Raw genomic sequence first — 24,773 nt, forward strand, 5'->3', positions numbered from 1 at the left:
TAACAGACTGTGCAGATTTTTACAGTGGATAACAGACTGTCCAGATTTTTACAGTGGATAACAGACTGTCCAGATTTTTACAGTGGATAACAGACTGTCCAGATTTTTACAGTGGATAACAGACTGTCCAGATTTTTACAGTGGATAACAGACTGTCCAGATTTTTACAGTGGATAACAGACTGTCCAGATTTTTACAGTGGATAACAGACTGTCCAGATTTTTACAGTGGATAACAGACTGTCCAGATTTTTTACAGTGGATAACAGAATCCGTCCACTTGGACACATACCAAATACCAACAACAAAGCCTGTCAACAGTTGAGTTTTTCTGCTTAATTGACCTTGTGTGGATATAATGCCTATATTAATTTGCGAACATCATCTAAATATACATATAGCTAAGTCTGCACAGAAAATTCATTCATGTAGTTGATTTCTTGTTTCGGCGCATGCTCTGATGACATGTAATAGCTGGAACAGATATGTGCAGTTAAAACATTATTGTTGACACGAGAAAAAAGGCATTCAATTTCTGTGTCAGGATGTAGTGAGGAAGCCAGGAGAACGCTGGATGATACGCGGACCTGTGGAATACGTGCCGCCTGTATTTGTAGAGGTGGTGACGACACGACGCGTCATCTCGCTTGACGTCAGCGAGGGCATCTACGTCAGAAATGTCAAGACTGGAAAGGTTTGTTTTATCGTGTGTGTGTGTGTGTGTGTGTGTGTGTGTGTGTGTGTGTGTATGTGTGTGTGTGTTTGCGTACGCGCGTGTGCTTGTGTTCATTTTTGCGTGCGAGCATGTGTCAGGACTGTTTTTATTTGTTTTTAATTTTGACCTTACTCATATTCAACCAAATCACCCACACGCATACCCTCAGGTCCGAGCTATCACAGGCAAAAGCTACATGTTAAACCAAGACGAGCAGCTGTGGCAGAAAGAGTTGCGTCCCTTGGTGGAGGCGCTGGTCAACAGCACACTGGACCCCTTGACGCACCGCAACAGTCGCCTCCAGGACCACAAAGACGCCAGCCGGACGTCACGTGACAAGACGCGGGTCGTCACCTTCCGGGCGCCGCACAACTCCGCTGTGCAGGTCTTTGACTTCCGCACTAAAAAATCGCGGTACGTTGTGTTTACATTTAGTCAAGTTTTGACTAAAGTAAATGTTTTAACATAGAGGGGAATCGAGACGAGGGTCGTGGTGTATGTGTGTGTGTCTGTGCGTGTGTGTGTGTGTGTAGAGCGATTCAGACCAAACTACTGGACTGATCTTTATGAAATTTGACATGAGAGTTCCTGGGTATGATATATCCCCAGACGTTTTTTTCCTTTTTTTCGATAAACGTCTTTGATGACGTCATATCCGGCTTTTTGGAAAAGTTGAGGCGGCACTGTCACACCCTCATTTTTCAATCAAATTGATTGAAATTTTGGCCAAGTAATATTCGGCAAAGGCCGAACTTTGTTATTGCATTTCAGCTTGGAGGTTTAAAAAATTAATTAATGACTTTGGTCATTAAAAATAATTAATTAAAATTAAAAAAAAATAATTAAAATAATGTTTTTATAAAACGATCCAAATTTAGGTTAATCTTATTTTTCATCATTTTCTGATTCAAAAAACATATAAATATGTTATATTTGGATTAAAAACAAGCTCTGAAAATTAAAAAATATGAAAATTATTATTAAAATAACATTTCCGAAATCGATTTAAAAACAAGTTCATCTTATTCCTTGTCGGTTCCTGATTCCAAAAACATATAGATATGATATGTTTGGATTAAAAACACGCTCAGAAAGTTAAAGCGAAGAGAGGTACAGAAAAGCGTGCTATGCAGCACAGCGCAACCGCTACCGCGCTAAACAGGCTCGCCTTTTGTACGAGCGGCGGACTACGGTCATTGTGAAAAAATCCAGTGCGTTCAGTTTCATTCTGTGAGTTCCACAGCTTGACTAAATTTAGTAATTTCGCCTTACGCGACTTGTTTCTTTTTGGTTTTGAACACTTGCTTGCTTGCTTGTTTGAACATGTCTACGGTGGGTAAAGGGGGAGGACGGCGATTCAGTACACACTAAGTTTGATTTTTTACATTTAATTTAATTTCAGTGTCAAATTCAAGTTTCAGGCCGGCAGATTTACGACATGTTTTGATATCGCTTGACGTGACTGGTCTTTTTGTCTTTCTTAGGTTTTGTTTGTTGAACTTAGGTTTTGTTTGGGTTGGTTTCATCTGTTTGCTTGCTTGCTTGTTTTAGCATATTCTTGGAGTTGAAGAGGGGTGGGTGTAGGGAGGGTGCCATTCAAGACACACCAGGGTTTTTGTTCTACTTTCATGGGTTTTTTGGCTGTTTTTTGTTGTTGTCCAGTGTTGTGTTTGGTCCAGAACTGGTGATGCTGAACCCAGACGAAGATTTCACCCAGCTGAGCATGTCGGGAGGCCGACCCAAGGAACCCAACCATCTCAAGTCGCTGTGTATTCTGCTGGGACAAGACTACTGTACCGACAAGATTGTGGTGGAGACCTCGGATCATGCCAGGCTGTCTCTCCTGCTGGCCTATAACTGGTGAGCTGCTGGAGAGAGAGAGAGAGAGAGAGAGAGAGAGAGAGAGAGAGAGAGAGAGAGAGAGAGAGAGAGAGAGAGAGAGAGAGATCAAATCAAATCAAATCAAATCAAATCAAATCAAATTTTATTTTACGAGGGTTGTGGCATAAGCAATATAAACGAGCTTCTTTTCAACCAGCCCTCGCCCAGAGAGGGACTATTCTAATCTTAAATACATATACATATACAAACGTAAAACAATTACAAAAGATAAGCATGACAGTAAAAAAAGCAGAAAAACTATTTACATGACTATATACACGTTGTTGGCTATACATACATTCTTGCGTTATGAAACACTGATGCTTATGGACAGATATGATCAATATGAAAATAATCAGAACGAAGTCTTCCATCACTGTGACTTTTCGTAATTTGACATTAAATGTAATGAGAGGTGTTTTTTGAAAGTATTGAGACTTGTTGGGACTCGAACTGATTCCGGGAGAGAATTCCACAAAACGCTGCCAGAATAAGCTAAACTTGATTTAAAGAGATCTATCCGCGGAATGGGGACGTTGAATTTTCGGCTTGGTTTGGCTTTAAATTTTGTAATGAAAGCACTCGGTGCATGGCCGGAAAGGATTTTGTGAAGGAGCACGCCTTTATTTGATTTAAATCTTTCTTTTAAGGGCAAAATCTTAAGTTTTTTATAATCGTCCAAAACAAGACTGGATTGTTTTAATAGAACTGATTTTAGTGCTCGTCTGTGTAGACTATACAGTGGTTTTAAAATGTTTGCACTGGCTGAGTCCCAGATGGTCGAACAATAATCCGTGATGGTTTGTATGTATGCATTATGAAATAATAACCTTGAGTGTGGATCAAGAAAGTGTTTTATTCTGTTCAACAAATATATTTTCCTCGACATGGTTTTACACAACGATCTAACATGATGGGTCCAAGATAAATTATTATCGATATTTACTCCCAAAACTTTGTGATCTCCTACTTCCGCTATTGCATCGTTGCCAATTAATAAGGAATGAGGATTATTCTTGATGTTTTGTCTTTTTTGCCTTGTTGTAATCAACATGTATTTTGTCTTTTGGGGGTGAAGACTCATGTGGTTATATTCCGTCCAATTAAGGAGATCATCTACACTGTTCTGCAATGATAAATAAACTTTGTCTAATTTTTTATCAGAAGTGTGTATGGTCGTATCATCAGCAAATAGTTCACAATCATCATTAACACTAAAAGGAAGATCGTTAATATACAGAGAGAAAAGAAGTGGCCCAAGGACAGAACCCTGGGGGACTCCATATAACACCGGTCTTTTACTTGACATAGTGGAATTCACGCAGACGGATTGCTCTCGTCCGGCTAAGAAAGATGAGAGGAGGCATAGGGTTTGGAGAGAGAGAGAGAGAGAGAGAGAGAGAGAGAGAGAGAGAGAGAGAGAGAGAGAGAGAGAGAGAGAGACAGAGACAGAGAGAGAGAGAGAGGGGGGAGAAAGAGAGAGAGACAGAGAGAGAGGGGGGGAGAGAGAGAGGGAGGGGGAGAGGAGTGAGATGGAGAGACAGACATACAGAGAGAATGACAGACAGACAGACAGACAGACAGACAGACAGACAGACAGACAGACAGATTAACCGACAGTCAAACTGACTGGAGGGCGGACGGACGGACGGACAGACGGACGGACGGACATACCGACATAGAGACAGACAGACAGACAGACAGAGAGAAAAAGGGACACAAAATACACCTCTCTTTGTTAAAAACCTGCGCTTGTGACCACCTCTTGAAAGCGACCACCTGCCCACAACAAACACTTTAAAGGATCCTGGAAAGTTTTTCTTTTGTATAATCACCTTTCCATAGCGACCACCTGTCTCTAACGACCACTGTTGTCGGTTCATTGAAACAAGTTTGTCGCATTCCCTGCTTTGGTATATGATCTACACTTCTAATTACAAGGTATAATGTACTTCTGCTGCTATATAATCTGCCAGGCATTTTGACGTGGACAAGAACAACCCAGAGCACGCAGCTTGCATCTTCTCCGTGCCTGACTTGACAGGCGACATGTGTAACGCCATGGCGTCGCGCGTACGAGGGGCTGTGGCACAGATCACCTTTGACTACTTCCATAAGGTGGGATACGAGGGGCGTAAGAATCAGACATAAGATACAGCTAGAAATCAGAGATGAGTGTGTGTGTGTGTGTGTGTGTGTGTGTGTGTGTGTGTGTGTGTGTGTGTGTGTGTGCGTGTATGCGTGTGTGTGTGTGTATGTGTGTGTGTATATGTGTGATTGTGTGTGTGTGTGGGGGGGGTATTTGTGTGTGTGTAAGAGAGAGAGAGAGAGAGAGAGAGAGAGAGAGAGAGAGAGAGAGAGAGAGAGAGAGAGAGAGAGAGAGAGAGAGAGAGAGAGAGAGAGAGAGAAAAGAGATTTCGTCTCCAAAACGGTCGGTGTGTGTGTGTGTGTGTGTGTGCGTGTATGCGTGTGTGTGTGTGTGTGTGAGTGTATGTGTGTGTGTGTGTATGTGATAGTGTGTGTGTGTGTGTGTGTATGTGTGTAGTGTGCTTGTGTGTGTGTGTGTGGGGGGTATGTGTGTGTGTAAGAGAGAGAGAGAGAGAGAGAGAGAGAGAGAAAGAAAGAGAAAGAGAGCGAGTGAGAGAGAGAGGGACCGAGAGAGAGAGAGAGAGAGAGAGAGAGAGAGAGAGAGAGAGAGAGAGAGAGAGAGAGAGAGAAGAGATTTCGTCTCCAAAACGGTCAGTGTGCAATTAAACCCCCTAGCAGATTTGTGAGAGTGTGTTGTCGCAGCACTATCATACAAGCTGTTGTGGTCAAACACTCGGGGGATTTTGCGTGCAATAAATGTTGACGAAATTTCGCTCCTCAAAGGATTCAAACCGGATAAGGAAACAACTTTACAACACTTCGATTAATTTTCAAACGTCAGACACCTTTCTCTTCAAAAGATTTAGCGAGAAGAATCGAAAGAGAAAATTTACAACATTTGTGTGTAAAAGCTTAGCACATGTTATAAATTATCAGGAACTGTTGAACACCTGTTAAGTTTAAGAGTGCGGTTTTTTAATTTAGTGAAATTTGATGATGACTTACTTTATTTAGGTAAACTGGGAATCGAGACGATGATGGTGTTTGTTTGGTGGTCTTTCTACTTTCTTGAGGCATCACGATTCTAATTATCTGTGTTTGTTCTGGACACGAGAGTCGCCTATAATCCCTCATAAATCCAGCAAAACGTAAAACGACCACAACAAAAATACAACAAAATCATAATTATAACAACAAATTAAAGCAAATGAAACTGATTTGTGTTGGTTTTGAATATTTCACAATGTGTGAACTTGGCCTATGTCTGCTGATACAAAGTAACGGGTGTTCATATTCTGAATGCCAGAATAAAAGCAAATATAGAGAGGTCTTAAATCGTTAACGTTAGAATAGGTGATTCAACAATCTGCAATTTATGTTTCTTATATTGTCAAGCGCGTCATTTTTATTTTCCATAAATGGTAAAAGGTGTTATGAAGCTATGGCAAAACTGGGGAAATCATGCTGTAACTTTCTGAGCATGCTCGTTGGAGAGCTATACCATTGTGTAATTATCTGAGCATGCGCATTCACGACTTAGTGCCCCACTAAACAAAAAAAGTCTCTCGGGATTCCCAACGTGAGTTAAAAATAGAACATTGTGTAATCTCTATAGAATAACCTTTGTGCATGTTCTTTTGGTGATTCCCTTTTTCCTTCTTGGTCATTGTTGCATTGTTGACTTTTCAGTAAAATTACACGAAATGAGAATTGCAAGTGTTTGTCTAGTCGCGCATCTTCAGGAGTTTTTGGCACCATAACAATAGATCAGACTTGCAAGTGATTCTCCCGTCAAAAAACCCAGCGCGCATCATCGGGATTTTGTAAAAGCTTTCTTTCCTTCTTGGTCAGTGTGGCATTGTGGAGTTTTGAGTACAATTACACAATATAAGACTTGCAAGTGTTTGTCTCGTGACAGAACTTAGCGCGCATCATCCGGAGCTCGGTGTTCGGGGTGGGTGAGGGCGGGAAGATTGGGAAGGAGTTCCGCTTCCCGCAGAACAGGCTGGTCATCACGGACATCGACATGAAGTCGGTGGAGCCGGTGGACCAGAGGACACGTGACGCCCTCATGAAGTCAGTCCAGATGGCCATCGAGATCACCACCAACTCACAAGAGGCTGGGGCAAAGTAAGTTAGTGTAAGATGTATCATCACCATTGACAAAGACCCTTATCTGGCGAGTCAAACGCAGCGTAGATCAGGGCTAGTTCGTGATCCGCTCCAGCATAAATACGCTGAAAATAAAACTTGAATATGTTTAAACACAGCACTGCTTTTTTTTCTGCAGCGCCTACGCGCATTTGGCGTTACCTACGAAGATTTCTACGGTAAAGCAAATGCCTACTATAGTCTTCAAGTTGACTGCATGACAGTTAATACAGCTCAGTATCATGTCAGCAGAAGCCTTTAGAGAAACAGACCCGCGGCTCGGTTAGACTCGGTTTCAGTCTGATACCTAAGGTAGTGTGTGTAAAGCTCCATTCAACCACTTTTTCTAATCGCGTCTAATATGAGCCATGTAAAGTGCTTCTATGTGATGGTGTCAGTGTGCGCATTGCTGTTCGCATTTTGTAATGCTTGTGGAAGTTACTTAGAGTACACCATATAGCTCCTGACTGACTTATGATAAGGGTAAGGGCCAACAAGCTCAGCTAAGCGGGCGATCTGTAGAACTGATACAACAGATTGTTACACACGTGTAACGTAAGGCGCTTCTGACGACAGGTCACCTCCAAAAAGCGATATCTTGTCCATCGACCAACATATCTATATTGAGTGGAGAGGTGTCATATTGCAACATACACATTATTTTGTGGCTCCCAAATGTATTTTTCCACTCCAGGTCTCTGTAATTTTTTTTTCAAGATGAGAACGTTTGCGTTAACACATTGTGATTTCTCCTGCTTAGACACGAAGCACAGCGCCTGGACCAGGAGGCCCGAGGCCGCCTAGAGCGTCAGCAGCTGCTGGACGAGGCGGTCTCCGAGGAGGCCCGGAGAGGCCTAGTGCAGCTGCAGGCCCTGAGCGCGACCGTGGAGAGTTGCGACCAGGCCCAGTCAGAGGCCCAGAGTCGTGCAGAGGCCGCGCGCATAGAGGCCGAGGCCGCTGTGGAACAGGCTAGGCTCAAAGCTCAAGCTATGACGATCGATTCTGTGAGTGGAGTTTCTGGTCTCTGTCTGCCTTGTTTTGCTGTTTTTGTCACATGTATGTGTTCATGTGTTTGTCCGCAAAAATAACCCAATAAATAATAAAAATAATAAAAAAATAAATAAACGAACACACGCACGTCACTCTATAAGCTGTTGTACACATAGCAAGTTCAAGATACCTTTTCTTCAAGATAAGGTTTGTTTCTTTGCATTTTCCCATACGATGATGTCCTTTCAGGTCTGTGAACTGGAAACGCTGACGAAATCGCGGACAGCGGAGCTCAAGTTCACAGCCGAGAAGGACCGTCTGGAGATTGACAAGGCCAGGGACACGGCTGACCTTGAGTCGGCCAAGTTCAAGGCCATGGTTCAAACCATCGGAACTCACACACTAACCTCCATAGCTAACGCCGGACCGCAAATGCAGGTATGTAATCAGTGTTCACGTTTACAAGACGTTTTCCGTTAAGGCGTTACAAAATATAAAAGGTTTCCGGTTTCCCTACCGACCCTATTTTTTCCTCCGTTCCTAGAATTCTTTTTTGTAACCCTTCAAATACATTTTTTTTAAACAGCCCATTAACACCTGAGATGTGAGTGCTCACAGGGGTACAAACAACAAACAAACAGACTTCGTACAAGAAAAAGACCCATTAAACTACTGACAAATGCAATTTAAAAAAAACACCAAAAAAACGTATCGATGAACCTAACTACAATTTAGCTTGACTGGTTGCCATGAGCTAGTGACCTAGTGACCAGATTTTGTGGGCTGCATGCTTTCTGTCTTTTTGGTAACACCTGCTTAAAGGCACGGCCCTTCCCGCAAAAAAACAAACAACACAGTTGGACTCATCATCACAGATCTAGCCAGGATTTGACATGAAATATGACCACCCTTTCCCCTTGCACACACACCAACAATTGACATCCTGACTGCTTCCTTTGTGGGCTGAAATATGTTGATGAATTATTACGATGATAAAGCCACTGATGGTCGTGAAGAAAAAAACTGTCCCACTCTGCGCAGAGAGCATCCACGCCTTTGGTTTGGGGTATGTGTCCAAGTGCAGGAATGGTTTAATCGCGTGTAAAACCCTGGCCAGATCTGAGATGGTAGTAACAAAATGGATTTTTTTCCGTTCATTATTTCACTATTTAAAAGAAGGTCCCTAAAACTGACCAAGGGCCGTTACTCTGTGAACACAGATCAAGATGCTACAGGGGCTGGGACTGGAATCCACGCTCATCACCGACGGCGCATCTCCCATCAACCTCTTCAACACCGCTTCCGGTCTCGTGGGAGGACTGCTTCCGCCCAAGAGGCAATTTCACGACCTTGACATTTAATACACTTCAATAACTTTCCATTCAGAGATGAATATCTCGACATGCAGAGTTGAATACCTCGACATTCAGAGCTAACTATTTCGACATTCAGAGCTGAATACCTCGACATTCTGAGCTAACTATTTCGACATTCAGAGCTGAATACCTCGACATTCTGAGCTAACTATTTCGACATTCAGAGTTGAATACCTCGACATTCTGAGCTAACTATTTCGACATTCAGAGCTGAATACCTCGACATTCTGAGCTAACTATTTCGACATTCAGAGTTGAATACCTCAACATTCTGAGCTAACTATTTCGACATTCAGACCTGAATACCTTAAGATTGACATTCAGAGTTGAATACCTTGACATTCAGTGGTAAATATATTTACATTCGGATGTGAACAGTTGTGAAGCTGTATTGAAAATTAGGCTCTGGATGGGTAGCAAGAGGGACCAAATTAATTGATAAGAATTATGATAATTATTGTTGTATTACTTAACTTCTCTATGATGTTCTGTTATGGCATTAATACTCAGAGCTGAATAGGCCAAATAAAAATATATTTTGTTTTCGGCTAACGTGACCAAAAAACATAGGGTCGGTAGGTCAACTTTTTTTTCTTTTTCTTTTTTTCTTTTTCTTAAATTTAGTCGATTTTAAAGGAGGTTACTTCCTTTAGTCTCGGTATGGTTCGCAAAATGTGCCAACAGTTTTTGTTGTTTTTTTAAATGAAAAAAAGTGTTAGGTTCGGCGGGCAAAAATAGGGTCGGTCGGGTTACCCTAAACCAACATATATTTTAATTTGGCCTTAGCTATGAACCTGTGTTGTATACATGTACTATGTTTTGAGTCGGGTAGCAAGACGAACAACATTTATTGATGAGAAAGTGATAATTGTTATTGTTATTATTATTGTATTTTATCTATATGTTGTAAATAGCAGTAAGCAGTACGTGGAATGTTGTTGTTTTATCTGTGAATATGTTCGTATTTTATTAGTTACATACCGCGAGTACCTCCCGCGGGTTAAGGGGAGTCCCATATTGGTTGGGACGAGAAAGAATTTACCCGATGCTTCCCAGCATGTCGTAAGAGGCGACTAACGGATTCTGTTTCTCCTTTTACCCTTGTTAAGTGTTTCTTGTATAGAATATAGTCAATTTTTGTAAAGATTTTAGTCAAGCAGTATGTAAGAAATGTTAAGTCCTTTGTACTGGAAACTTGCATTCTCCCAGTAAGGTAATACATTGTACTACGTTGCAAGCCCCTGGAGCAATTTTTTGATTAGTGCTTTTGTGAACAAGAAACAATTGACAAGGGGCTCTATCCCATCTCCCCCCTTTCCCCGTCGCGATATAACCTTCGTGGTTGAAAACGACGTTAAACACCAAATAAAGAAAGATACTGCGAGTTAACAGTTTCATTTGAGAACAACCTTCATTTCTCACATTAAGTTTGTCGTGCGATGCAAGCAGGGAAAGTTAATTGCTCTGGGATATTGTATTAGTAACATGCCGCGTGACAACAGTTTCATTGGTGAACAGAATATTCGTCCTGCAATGTATAGAATGATTGCTATTGCTATAGAAAATTCCCTTTCATGCGATAAACTATTGTCCATTGTGGTTTGCACTAATAGATGATTTCCAGAAATAACTTATCGTATTCTTTATGCAATGTGGGAACATTGTACTCCTTGACTGTGAGGCAAAATGAACAATGTATATTGCCTGTTGTTTGAAGTGCGCTTTAACCACTCACATTAAACCACCTCGACACGCACAGAGACACACACACAGACACACACACAGACACACACACACAGACACAGATACACACAAAGAGACGCACACAGAGACACGCACAGAGACACACACACAGACACACACACACACAGACACACAAACATAAGGGAAAGTCGCCAATCCCGGAACAGTCGGCCAACTTGGAACACCTCAATATGCGATCAACGGGGAACAATTCATGAACAATTGTTTTGCAGAAATGTCTAGTGACATTCCTTGATATTATTCCAGCAAAAAAAATTACTACCGCGGCAAAACAAAAAAAATGGTACGTTTTTTTAAACTTTTCTTCCTTCTTCTTCTTATTTCTACCGTCTACAATTCGTATTATTACTCTTTATCTATATACGTTCACGTAGAATGTTGACTGCTGTGATAAACCTTCATAGATTTGCAATAACTTGAACGGAAAAAAAGATTTGAAACGTCACGTGTATCCAACAGAAAAACGCGAAATCCATGCAGGTGCCATGCGGCAATGATGGAACACATAAGAGAGGCAAACATGGAACAGTGTTCCAGCTTTGCCGCATTATGTTCCATCTTACCCTCATCAAACAATAAACAGAACACTGCTGTTTTATTCACGTATTCAATTCTCTTTTCGGTTTTGTTGTGTTTTTCCTTTCAATAAGTTTCATTGAATGATTGATTGATTTGTTTGACAGTATTATGAGACCCGAACAGCGGTGGTTACCAGAAGAAATGGGCTGCGCTTTGTCGGCAGTGAAAAACGGAGATATGGGTTTGCGTTGCGCATCACTGAGCAAATAATGGTGTTACTGTCACAACTCTTAAAAGTCATTTAGAAAGAAACAAACAAATTTGCAAAAGAAGAAGTAAAGTTCACAGGAAGACCTTCTACATTAACATCAGAGATAGAACAAGAACTAATCAATAGCATTCTTGAAGCTGAAATAAATTTGCCAACGTCACCCCCATCGTTGTTTTGTACACTGTACATGGAGATTCTGGTCATTATGATTGCTTGGTGTCAGCAGCAAATGTAAGCTTACCTGCTGCTGATGTCCTGCAACGCACAACCACAAGCTCGTCGAAGAGATCATCACGAAAAAAACAATCTTCTCCTTTCAAGCAAAAGCTGGAAATTTCACTTGCAAAAAGGCGTGCAGGTCAACAGAAAAGAGGAAAGAATGAAGCTACAAAATCTTTTGCTCAGAGAAACAAGAGGGGAATATCTTCTGATCAGAGGAAAACAAGGAGAACATTCTCGACGATGCGTTCTATCCCGGGGGAAAGCACTTGGTACTGCTTCATGTGTGGCACCAACTCCCCTGAGAACATGATACAGTGCCAGAGGTGCACACAGTGGGCACACGAGGACTGCGCTGACAGCAGCGGACAAAAGGACTTCGAAATCTGTACTTAGCAATTTTTGTGTGTCGGCAAAATCAGTTCTTAAATCTGTTCTTAGTTATTTGTTTTGAGACTTTATGCGTAATGATTTTTACATTTAGTCAATTGGGCAGGTAGCCCTTTTATATCTATTTGTCAACAGAAGAGGGGTACAAATGAAGCTGCGAAATTTCGTGGTACTGCTTCATGTGTGGCACCAACTCCCCTGAGGATATGTTATAGTGCCAGAAGTGCACACAGTAATCACACGATGACTGCGCTGACAGTAGAAGACAAAGGACATTGTCTGCGAAATTGGTTCTTTGCCTATTTTTCCTTTTTTTTTTAATGTTTTTAAGGTTTTGTTTTTGTTTTTCGGTATAAAGGGAAAATGTTGTTTTATTTGTATTGGAAAAATGCTGGGATTGAACGAGTAAGTGATTTGTTTATAGTGGAAGAAAAGAGATTGAAGTCAGCAGCAGAGGTATATATACAAATTGGAAAGAATAATGCAAATATTTTATTGGATTATTGGGCATTAATAAACGCATTACCCAAAGTATGGATTAATTGGATTGAAAATAAACATATTATTGTCCAGATGGATAAGCAATTGTTTGATGGTAGCCTGTATATGATAAAAATAAGCCAAATACGAAAAATGATAGAAAAGAAAAGTGTAGATACTGCTGTAGAAAAACCTTGTGTATATAATTTTTGGTTGAGGAAGTTTGGTGTTCAAGTAGATAAGGAAATTTGGACACTTGCCCATGTTTCCAAAGAAGTGAGATTAAGATCATTGCAATGGAAAATCTTACATAACATATATCCAACAAATATTTTATTATGTAAAATGCAAGTCAGGGAGAATAACAGATGTTGTATTTGTTGGACGGAAGTTGATTTTGTTGAACATTTTTTTTATGAGTGCATACCGGTAAAGTTGTTTTGGACGAAGATAGAAAACTGGATAGAGGAAAAGGCTGGATTGAAGGTTAATTTTAAGATGCAGGATATAATATTTGGCTATCAAGACACAAGTTGTTGTAAAAAGATGAGAAATTTTGTAAATCACGTAATATTAATTGGGAAAATGTGTATTAGTATTTTTAGAAAGACAACTTGTCAGGGATCAGTGTTCGTAATTTTCGAGTTTCAAATATTAAGTAGAAAATTTGATTTGTAAATATAAGGAATATTTCCATAGTAAAGAGAAAATGTCCATGTCTCGTGAGTGTAATATACCTCTATGTTGGAGTTAAAAAAAGAAGAAACAAGTCGCGTAAGGCGAAAATACAATATTTAGTCAAGTAGCTGTCGAACTCACAGAATGAAACGCAATGCCATTTTACTCGTAGCATCGTCAGGCCACCGCTCATGGCAAAGGCAGTGAAATTGACAAGAAGAGCGGGGTAGTAGTTGCGCTAAGAAGGATAGCACGCTTTTCTGTACCTCTCTTTGTTTTAACTTTCTGAGCGTGTTTTTAATCCAAACATATCATATCTATATGTTTTTTGAATCAGGAACCGACAAGGAATAAGATGAAAGTGTTTTTAAATTGATTTGGACAATTTAATTTTGATAATAATTTTTATATATTTAATTTTCAGAGCTTGTTTTTAATCCGAATATAACATATTTATATTTTTTTGGAATCAGCAAATGATGGAGAATAAGATAAACGTAAATTTGGATCGTTTTATAAATTGTTATTTTTTTTTACAATTTTCAGATTTTTAATGACCAAAGTCATTAATTAATTTTTAAGCCACCAAGCTGAAATGCAATACCGAAGTCCGGGCTTCGTCGAAGATTACTTGACCAAAATTTCAACCAATTTGGTTGAAAAATGAGGGCGTGACAGTGCCGCCTCAACTTTCACGAAAAGCCGGATATGACGTCATCAAAGACATTTATCAAAAAAATGAAAAAAAACGTTCGGGGATTTCATACCCAGGAACTCTCATGTCAAATTTCATAAAGATCGGTCCAGTAGTTTAGTCTGAATCGCTCTACACACACACACACACACACACACACACAGACACACACACACACACACAGACACACGCACATACACCACGACCCTCGTTTCGATTCCCCCTCGATGTTAAAATATTTAGTCAAAACTTGACTAAATATAACAAGTCGCGTAAGGCGAAAATACAATATTTAGTCAAGTAGCTGCCATTTTTCAGCAAGACCGTATACTCGTAGCATCGTCAGTCCACCGCTCACGGCAAAGGCAGTGAAATTGACAAGAAGAGCGGGGTAGTAGTTGCGCTAAGAAGGATAGCACGCTTTTCTGTACCTCTCTTTGTTTTAACTTTCTGAGCGTGTTTTTAATCCAAACATATCATATCTATATGTTTTTGGAATCAGGAACCGACAAGGAATAAGATGAAAGTGTTTTTAAATTGATTTGGACAATTTAATTTTGATAATAATTTTTATATATTTAATTTTCAGAGCTTGTTTTTAATCCGAATATAACATATTTATATTTTTTTGGAATCAGCAAATGATGGAAAATAAGATAAACGTAAATTTGGATCGTTTTATAAATTTTTATTTTTTTTTACAATTTTCCGATTTTTAATGACCAAAGTCATTAATTAATTTTTAAGCCACCAAGCTGAAATGCAATACCGAACCCCGGGCTTCGTCGAAGATTACTTGACCAAAATTTCAACCAATTTGGTTGAAAAATGAGGGCGTGACAGTGCCGCCTCAACTTTCACGAAAAGCCGGATATGACGTCATCAAAGACATTTATCAAAAAAATGAAAAAAACGTTCGGGGATTTCATACCCAGGAACTCTCATGTCAAATTTCATAAAGATCGGTCCAGTAGTTTAGTCTGAATCGCTCTACACACACACACAGACACACACACACACACACACACATACACCACGACCCTCGTCTCGATTCCCCCCTCTACGTTAAAATATTTAGTCAAAACTTGACTAAATATAAAAAGACCAATGAAGAAGGATGCTCACCGCCTATTTACAAGAAAAAAAGAAAGAAAACAAACAAAAAGAAGAAAAAAACAAGTCGCGTAAGGCGAAAATACAATATTTAGTCAAGTAGCTGTCGAACTCACAGAATGAAACTGAACGCAATGCCATTTTTCAGCAAGACCGTATACTCGTAGCATCGTCAGTCCACCGCTCATGGCAAAGGCAGTGAAATTGACAAGAAGAGCGGGGTAGTAGTTGCGCTAAGAAGGATAGCACGCTTTTCTGTACCTCTCTTTGTTTTAACTTTCTGAGCGTGTTTTTAATCCAAACATATCATATCTATATGTTTTTGGAATCAGGAACCGACAAGGAATAAGATGAAAGTGTTTTTAAATTGATTTGGACAATTTAATTTTGATAATAATTTTTATATATTTAATTTTCAGAGCTTGTTTTTAATCCGAATATAACATATTTATATGTTTTTGGAATCAGCAAATGATGGTGAATAAGATAAACGTAAATTTGGATCGTTTTATAAATTTTTATTTTTTTTTACAATTTTCAGATTTTTAATAACCAAAGTCATTAATTAATTTTTAAGCCACCAAGCTGAAATGCAATACCGAAGTCCGGGCTTCGTCGAAGATTACTTGACCAAAATTTCAACCAATTTGGTTGAAAAATGAGGGCGTGACAGTGCCGCCTCAACTTTCACGAAAAGCCGGATATGACGTCATCAAAGAAATTTATCAAAAAAATGAAAAAAACGTTCGGGGATTTCATACCCAGGAACTTTCATGTAAAATTTCATAAAGATCGGTCCAGTAGTTTAGTCTGAATCGCTCTACACACACACACACACACACACACACACACACACACACACACACACACACACACAGACACACGCACATACACCACGACCCTCGTCTCGATTCCCCCCTCTACGTTAAAATATTTAGTCAAAACTTGACTAAATATAAAAAGAAAAAAAAAAGGAAAGAAGAAAGAGAGAAGAAAACAAGGAAGGGTTGAAGCAGCCTGCATGCAACTGAGGTCAAAAAAAAAAAAAAAAAAGGTTTTGTTTTTCAGTCCTTTTTAGACCTAGCCCTTATTTATCTTTTTGTTTTACATTTAAGGCTTAAATTGTTATCCTAATTGGTTATTTCCTTGGTAAAAATCAAAATATGATGTTGAAAAAAAGACATTTACATAAAATGGCTTAATCAAAATGTTATGACGTATTTATTTATCTTGTGTGTGTGGCAATGTGTGCTTGTTTGTGTGTGAATGAGAGTGTGTGGGTGTATATGTGTGTGTGTGAGACACAGACATAGCTAGAAAGAGAGTAAGGGTGTGTTTGTATGTGTTCCGAGTTTGACAACACAGTGTTCCACTTTACACACCAATGCGTCCAACCTGGAACAAATGCAGACATTTTTATTATGATCAGTCTGATGAGTTGCGTGACTTTTATTTTGTTTTATGTGGTTCGTTTATTTACTGATAGAGTCTAGTATGTGACAATATAAAGAACGCTTTGCAATATCCATTTTTTTGTCTGGTACGACTGTTCCAGGTTTAGCGACTTTCCCCTACATACATACATACATACATATCAGAGGAATGTATTCACTGATGAAACAATGTTACAGGCAACATAGTCAGCGAATATAGCTTAGGCCAAAAAAAAAAATAGGTGTGGTTACGGTAACATAGCCAAAAAAATAGGGTAGGTAGGTAGGCAATCACTTTTTTTTTTTTAAACTTTTTTTTCTAATGTGTACAAATTAAACCTACCGTACTTTCCGGGTGACAAGGCGCTTTGTTATCTAAGACGCACCCCCTTCTTTTAAAAAAAATTGTAATCCAGTCACCCATTGGACAGGGCGCACCAAAATGACCCAGTTTTTGCCATGAGAGGTGGTTCCCCTGTCATATCTGAGAGAGGAAACACTTCCTGCATCGGGGTCAGTGACCGGTCAGTGACCAAAGGCATTGTGATAGATGGGTGGCCTTGTTAAAAGACACGACCTTCTTCCCAGGGGTCAATGACCCAGTTTTTGCCATGAGAGGTGGTTCCCCTGTCATATCTGAGAGAGGAAACACTTCCTGCATCGGGGTCAGTGACCGGTCAGTGACCGAGTTTAACAGAGTGGAAATCTGTGTGTGCGGCCAGATCAAAGGCAGGGCAGTACCTAGTAGCTGAAACATGCATTATCACAAGTTGTTTGACTGGTACTCAAGCGGTCTCTTTGATTTTTTTCGTATTTCATACACGGATTAGGCGCTTCGTTATACAAGACGCAGGGGTCGAACTCGAGGAAAAAAGTCGCGCCTTATGACCCGGAAAGTACGGTACTTGACAGGGAAATAAGTGTGCGACACGGGCGCTTTCGCTTTCATTGCGTTTTTTGCACTCGGTTTTTGTTTTTGTTTTTTTTGTTTTGACAAATGTAATAAAAAGTTATAGGATCGGCCCCTAAAAATAGGGTAGGTCGGGTTACCGTAACCACACCTATTTTTTTTTAGGCCTTAGAAAAGAGTGACATGCACACACCAACTTTATATACACAAGACTATCATAGACCGGAAACACGACTAATGGACCAAAGGACCATGCATAGCGCACACACACACACACACACACACACACACACACACACGCCGAGTCATACACCTCCATTACTGCATAAGTACATACACTAGGGACATCCAGATTCAACCTTCGTCAGACGAACATTCGTCGGTGGTGGGGATTTCCTCTCTATTTTTAACTTTGTGCCTCAATGCGCATGCGCTTGGTTTTTCGCGCCCACCACTGCTTGCCGAAGACCGGGATCGGCGTGGTGAAAAAGGCGTGTTTGACGAACCTCAATCAGCAATCTTCGTGAGTACTTTTAGTCCTTTTCATAATGTTAAAAATATGTTTTATGTGCGCAGTGTTAAAGTTTAATATCTTTACGACGCTTCTGTGGACTGTGCATCTGTAAACTGTTCATTTTGGAGGCCTAGTGCATGAACACGGATACCCACACAAAACTCAGAACTTGAGTCGACGGGCGACATATCCTTCCAATTGTCTCCCTTTTTCTCTCTTGCACAAGACACTTGTTTCCACAAGGCCTATTTGTTTCAGACTTGGGAGATTTTACAGGAATGAATCTAAAAATCGACTTTTTTTTCAGTGTTGCCTGTGTACCCAGCATATTCAGATGTCTGGAATATTCCGATAAAAAAGACTCGTTATATATAACACTACTCGTCATCACTGTTTCGAAAAAAGACGAACGCGCACGAAGAACTTCGCGTAGATCTGGACCGAAATTGGAAAGTGTTGACCGTGACGGGATGTGACGTCATCATTTCAACAAACTCGCGAAGATCGGAACTCACGAACTTTTGACGAAGGCAAATCTGGATGTCTCTAATATTACCTGCTATTCACGGCTTCGATAGACAATCAACGTAATCTCGTGTGGAAGAAAACGTCTGTCACACGACCAAGTCGGAATAGCATTTATGTCTCACAGCTTCAACAGAGGAGAGAACAAACACGTTTTGCGTACTCAAGCTTGACAAACCTAAACACAAGAGCAGCCAATGTCGAGAGATCTACTTTTTTGACGGAAATGACCGAACAACTATGAATGACGTCTCGGTATATGTGAATGACGTCACAGTCATCGTCACAGTCTGTATCTTTTGAAGAATCGCATTCTTCATGACGTTTTTCTGTGTCTGCATCCGCGAAATGTTTATTCTTTTCGGGATCTTTGTCATCTATGTTCAGAACTCTGTCCTTCCAGTTTCAGACTAACAGGCCTCCTGAGCGAGCCACTTTCTAAGGGCAGCTAAATTCGCGTATGGAAACAGTACTGTCGTCTGGGATGCCGTTTTCAGTATTCTCAGCGTTGAAGAATTTGTAAAGAGAAGAAACGATAACAGCAGGAAAAATAAAAATCGTGTGTGCATTTTGGGGCTTTTGGAGGGAGGATTTCGAGTTTGAATCCGTTCTTGCACATGCTCCAATGCGTGTAACATACAATCTTGCACACGTTTGCTTTAGTAGTGGCAAAGAAGGAAAGCGTGTGACATCGATATATATATACGACTAGTGTTTGTCTGTCTGTCTGTCTGTCTGTCTGTTCGCGATGCACGGCCAAAGTTCTCGGTGGATCTTTTTCAAATTTGGACACCGTATTCAGCTACACCCCGGACACAACCTCATCGATGAGATATTTCAACACGTGCTCTCAGCGCGCAGCGCTGTGCGCGCTGAACCGATTTTGGTTTTTTTTGGTCTGGATCCACTACCAGTAACTCTTCCTTATCTTCTCCAGTGTTTTCAGCCGCGATTATCTCCCTTCCTCCGTGTGGCGTCAATCCATATTCCCGTTACTACGTTTACTATTTTTAGAAGGTCACTGCACGTTACTATTTTTAGAAGGTCTCCAGTGTTTTGCGCGTTTATCTCCTTTCCTTCCTGGTATTCGGCTCTACTTCTTCCCGGCGAAGCCGGTACCCGGCGAAGCGGGTAATCATCTAGTACATACATATATGCATACATACATACAGCAATACAGCCAGCCAGCCAGCCAGCCAGACACACACACACACCCACACACACAGCCAGCCAGACCCAGACAGCCAGACTAGACACACACACACACACACACACACACACTCAAACACACGCACGCACACACACACACACACATACACACACACGTGCGCGCACGCTTACACACACACACACACACACACACACAATGATACACACACACACAGACACACGCACACACACACACACACACACACACACACACACACACACGCACGCACGCACACACACACACACACACACACGACTCAAAACCAACACAGCCACCATTACCACTGCCATAACAACAAAAGTCACCACCACCACCCTTCACAGAATCGACTAGACACAAGACACGGCGACCATTGTTTATCTCTGACACTGTTTGATTCATTCGCTCGGCTTCCTGACGAGTGGGCGTGAAACGGATAGAACTATCAAGCTAAGTTTTGTATTCATATTTGTTTGTCTGTCCACTTAAAAGACCGTTGGGTCGAAATATCTGTAAATTTATTGTTTTGTCAATAACAAACGTTCCAACAACCTACCTTTCTTGTTTTCTGATTTGTCTTATCTCTGACACGTTTTATGGTTTGTGTATGAGGTTAAAAAGTGCGCTAGTACTTAAAATGCAACAGCTGGTGCGAGAAACCTCTCAGCATTTCAACACACCCGCCTCTTTGTGGGACTCGATACGTCATAAACATGGAAATAAAAAACTTAACCCAAGCTTAGTTCAGGATTATAAAGTCAGTACTGAAGACGTTAATGTTTCCATGTGTTGTACTATTTTTGAGGATTTTATTTTATTTGTGTGTTTAAAAGAAAAACCCACAGTGATTCAGCTCTTTTTCCGTATTTTAGCGCTAAAAAGAATGTAACAAATCCATTGAACTTTAAAGGGATAATAAAATCTTCACAGAAATAAATCTTACATGTTTTGAGAACCAATGCGTAAAATGATATAACACAAGCGCAAAACATGTTCACTTTAAAAATATTATTATCTGGTAGAGGAAATTATGAAGACCTAATTAATACCAATCTGCCTTCACTCTATTAGGTATACTTCAAGGGAACATATTTTCTTTTTCTAATATAAAAATGTGTGTAGCTTGCAAGATAAAACCGAATAACCGGGTCTCAGACTGATCGCAAACGAGCAATACCAGTGTGTGACTTTGTTCTTTGTCATTTTTCTGAGGATCAAGTCGTCTGACTCACAAACCAATACTTGCTTTCGAGACATAGACAATATACTTATAACCATTCTGATTCTACAATAGCCCCCTTACTCCTCTGTCCGCTTGTTTTGGTTCGTGAATCATCAAATCTGAAGTTCTTCTTTCTGTTCTTTCGTATGTCTTCTTCTTGTATCTGCTTTATTCGTATTCTGTGTCGCCGAGGAAGACCCAAAGGGTAAACCGAGAGAGATCGCGACATACAGATACAAAGAGGCATGCAAATATACTGCATAATTTTCATGTAGATTTGGACATCACGAGACAATAGGGTGTGGGGTTGATGAGAGATACGAAAACAAATCAGACATAATAATTAAGATATGATCTGTTTTATTTTCCATTATAATGGAGTAAGCATACTAAAGTATTGTCTACATCCAGCCTGCATCCGAGGTGAGAGAGAGAGAGAGAGAGAGAGAGAGAGAGAGAGAGAGAGGAAGAGAGAGAGAGAGAGAGACAGAGACAGAGAGAGAGAGACAGAGACACAGACAGACAGACAGACAGACAGAGAGAGTGAGAGTGTGTGTGTGTGTGTGTGTGTGTGTTTGTGTGTGTGTGTGTGTGTGTGTGTGAGAGATAGACAGACAGTTTTGTTTGAGCATTTGCAAAAGAGTTTGGGAAGCACAAAAGCAGATCTACGCTGACACATTGAAAGGAATTTTGAGCGACACAAGGCTCGAAGACCACATCGAAGTGTCTTTGCCGAAGCCTCGTAAAAAGAAAAGTTTGTATTTATTACATACACTACAATGAAAATCAAACATTAGGAGGTTTAGCGGTTTCTTGCGCTATAGATTGAATACCAGATACTTTGATTGGTGCAAGTTTGAAACAAGGAAGACCCCAAGCGGAAAACGAGAGAGATCGAGAGATACAGATACAACGAGGCATGCAAATATACTGCATAAATGTCATGTAAATGTTGACATCACAAGACACAAAATTATGCAGTATATGTGCATGCCTCTTTGTATCTGTATCTCTCGATCTCTCTCGGTTTACCCTTTGGGTCTTCCTCGGGGACACAGAATGAGAAATACGAAAATGACTCAGACATAACAATTAAGATATGATCCGTTTTATTTTCCATTGTAATGGAGTAAGCATACTACGGTATTGTCTACATCCAGCCTGAGCGGGGAAATGGCTCAGTCGGTAGAGGCGCTGGCTTTAAATCCAGATGTCGCTATCAGCGTGGGTTCGATTCACACGTTCGGCGAGGGATTTGTTTCCCATAGTAAACTCTGTGCAGACTCTACTCGGTGTTCGAACACCCCCATGTGCACGCATGCGCACGATAAAGAACCTAAGTTCACAGCGAAAGTGAAGCAGACCAACTTGCTGATGCTTTTTTCGGATTTCTTTCGTGAGAAGGTTGTAAAAATTCGTAACAGCTTCAACATTTCTGTTGATCAAAGTCAGTCAGCCCAGCATGCGGCACAATATTCTGGTCCGTATTTTTTTAGTTTCAGTCCAGTGTCAGTGGAGTCTGTCCGCAAGCTGGTTTCTGCCACCCAACCCAAAACATGTGAACTTAACCCCATGCCAACCAAACTGATGTATGACAACCTAGACGTCTTTCTCCCCATCATTACCAATCTGATAAATGAGTCACTTTCCTCGGGTTCAGTTCCACTAGCTTGTTAAACAGCTGTTGTAAAACCTCTTTTGAAGAAGCCGTCCCTCAAAAATTATAGACCCGTTTCAAACTTGCCATTCTGGTCCAAAATCATGGAAAAAGGTTGTCCTAAATCAGCTCAATGCACACCTTGAAGCAAACAGCCTTTTGAACGTACACCTGTCCGCCTATCGTGCGAACCACTCAACTGAAACTGCTTTGTTGCGCATTGTAAATGACCTACTCATGATCACTGCTCTTGATCACAACAAAGTCTCCGCTCTTCTTCTGTTAGATCTATCCGCTGCATTTGTATCGAATTCCCTAAACATTCCATTTATGTTCAACTTTCTATCTCTTCAAACATAAAAGTCAAAACAGGTCCTCATATAACCGCATTTTGACGGAAGTACAAAAATAATACACAATGTCTACAAATAGGCGACAATCCCCCTATGTGTGTGTGTGTGTGTGTGTGTGTGTGTGTGTGTGTGTGTGTGTGTGTGTGTGTGTGTGCGTGCGTGTGCGTGTGTGTGTGAGAGAGAGAGAGAGCGAGAGAAAGAGAGACAGACAGACAGACAGACAGACACAGACAGAGAGAGACAGAGACAGGGAGAAAAGAGGGAGAGTGAGTTTGTGTGTACCTTGGCTGCATTCAATGTTAGTGGTGTTTTTTTTACACCCCCGGTATAGGGGTGTGTATAGGATTCGCTCGATGTGTTTGTTTGTTTGTTTGGGTGTGTGTTTGTGTTCGCATATAGATCTCAAGAATGAACGGACCGATCGTCACCAAACTTGGTGAACAGGTTCTATACATTCCTGAGACGGTCCTTACAAAAATTGGGACCAGTCAAACACACGGTAGGGAGTTATTGGTGGATTAAGATTCTACAAGGACTTATAGAGGCACATATTAATGGTCAAAGGGAAATAACCTTCTCAGTTGGTGGCAGTGAGAATGGTTATTTCCCTTTGACCAACGGGGGTGTTTTTCCTACCTCGGAGGAATTTCTTGTTTTTTACAGGTTTCTAGGCCTTACGCGCGTCAAACATATTTGTGTGCTTTCTTTCTTTTTGCTTGCAACACATTGTTTTTTTCCAAAGCTGTCAGCTGACAGAACTGATATTGATATGTTCTCCCTGCTTTTGAATTTATACCGGTGTAAAAGGATGAAGTGTCTGTCTGATTCAAAGTCCGGCGGACTCGTTATCCTAGGAAAATGTGAAAGGAAAGATGTCCCCCAGAACCCCAAGTCCGACCCCTAAGTATAGGCTAGGACTTTCAGTCCTAGAAAAATGTGTCTGCTGAAAGTCTAGGAAAATGACGTGTGGGACTCTTTTTCCCAGCGGACAACTGTTCCTTGTACACACTTATAGTGCATTAACGGAACTAGCTGGCTGATGTTTTGCGTTGAAGCTTTATTCACGTTGTGCTTGTAGGTTTTTAAAGTGTACTAGTATTTCAGGGCCCGGCTTCGCTCGGGTTTTACGCTTGAGAATGATAAAGTATGCTTGCATGGTAAGAGTTACCTCCCTTTCATGGATAGAAAAGCCAGAGTTGCCTCCCTTGGCTTCGAGACCATTCCTGTACTTTCCGCCAGTCAAGCTGTTTCTTCTTCCTTTATTCTACGTATGATAGCAACATAGAATGTCAATTATCACTGGCATTATGCACAGATGAACAGTAGACTCTGTTCCGAACTTTATACGGTGTATTCCATAATGGGGAGTTGCATGATCTGAAAAGGGAAACAATGAATCAGGAAACTGAAACCCAGGTGCACATCTGTGGCTCTTAGACAGTGTGCATGCACATTTTCTTTTTCTTGCCTTTTGTCATCCGTGAGTTATGGCGACAATAGACAGACACACACACACACTTACATCCAATTTTATATTAGAGTAGAGATGTGCTTGCAGGTTTTCCGTATTAACGGTAGCTAGCTTTTGATGGTTGTTTCACTGATACTATGGCATCAACGGGCAACAGTTCTTGTTCTTCAT

The 24,773-nt window shown here is 40.7% G+C and overlaps 1 protein-coding gene across 1 annotated transcript in view; it reads left to right on the plus strand.

Moving 5' to 3' along the window:
- LOC138970842 (major vault protein-like) overlaps positions 1-11,019 on the plus strand; it is a gene marked incomplete at its 5' end in the record, with an annotated part of 13,086 nt that extends 2,067 nt beyond the window's left edge. The window contains 8 exons of the mRNA XM_070343394.1: positions 544-693; positions 884-1,128; positions 2,377-2,574; positions 4,572-4,713; positions 6,602-6,813; positions 7,595-7,838; positions 8,074-8,262; positions 9,045-11,019. Coding sequence (XP_070199495.1) covers positions 544-693; positions 884-1,128; positions 2,377-2,574; positions 4,572-4,713; positions 6,602-6,813; positions 7,595-7,838; positions 8,074-8,262; positions 9,045-9,185 — 1,521 coding nt within the window. The remainder of the gene's footprint in view (positions 1-543; positions 694-883; positions 1,129-2,376; positions 2,575-4,571; positions 4,714-6,601; positions 6,814-7,594; positions 7,839-8,073; positions 8,263-9,044) is intronic.
- Positions 11,020-24,773: the final 13,754 nt, after the last annotated feature.

The sequence above is a fragment of the Littorina saxatilis genome, linkage group LG7 (assembly GCF_037325665.1).
Source record: "Littorina saxatilis isolate snail1 linkage group LG7, US_GU_Lsax_2.0, whole genome shotgun sequence".
NCBI classification, from domain to species: domain Eukaryota; kingdom Metazoa; phylum Mollusca; class Gastropoda; order Littorinimorpha; family Littorinidae; genus Littorina; species Littorina saxatilis.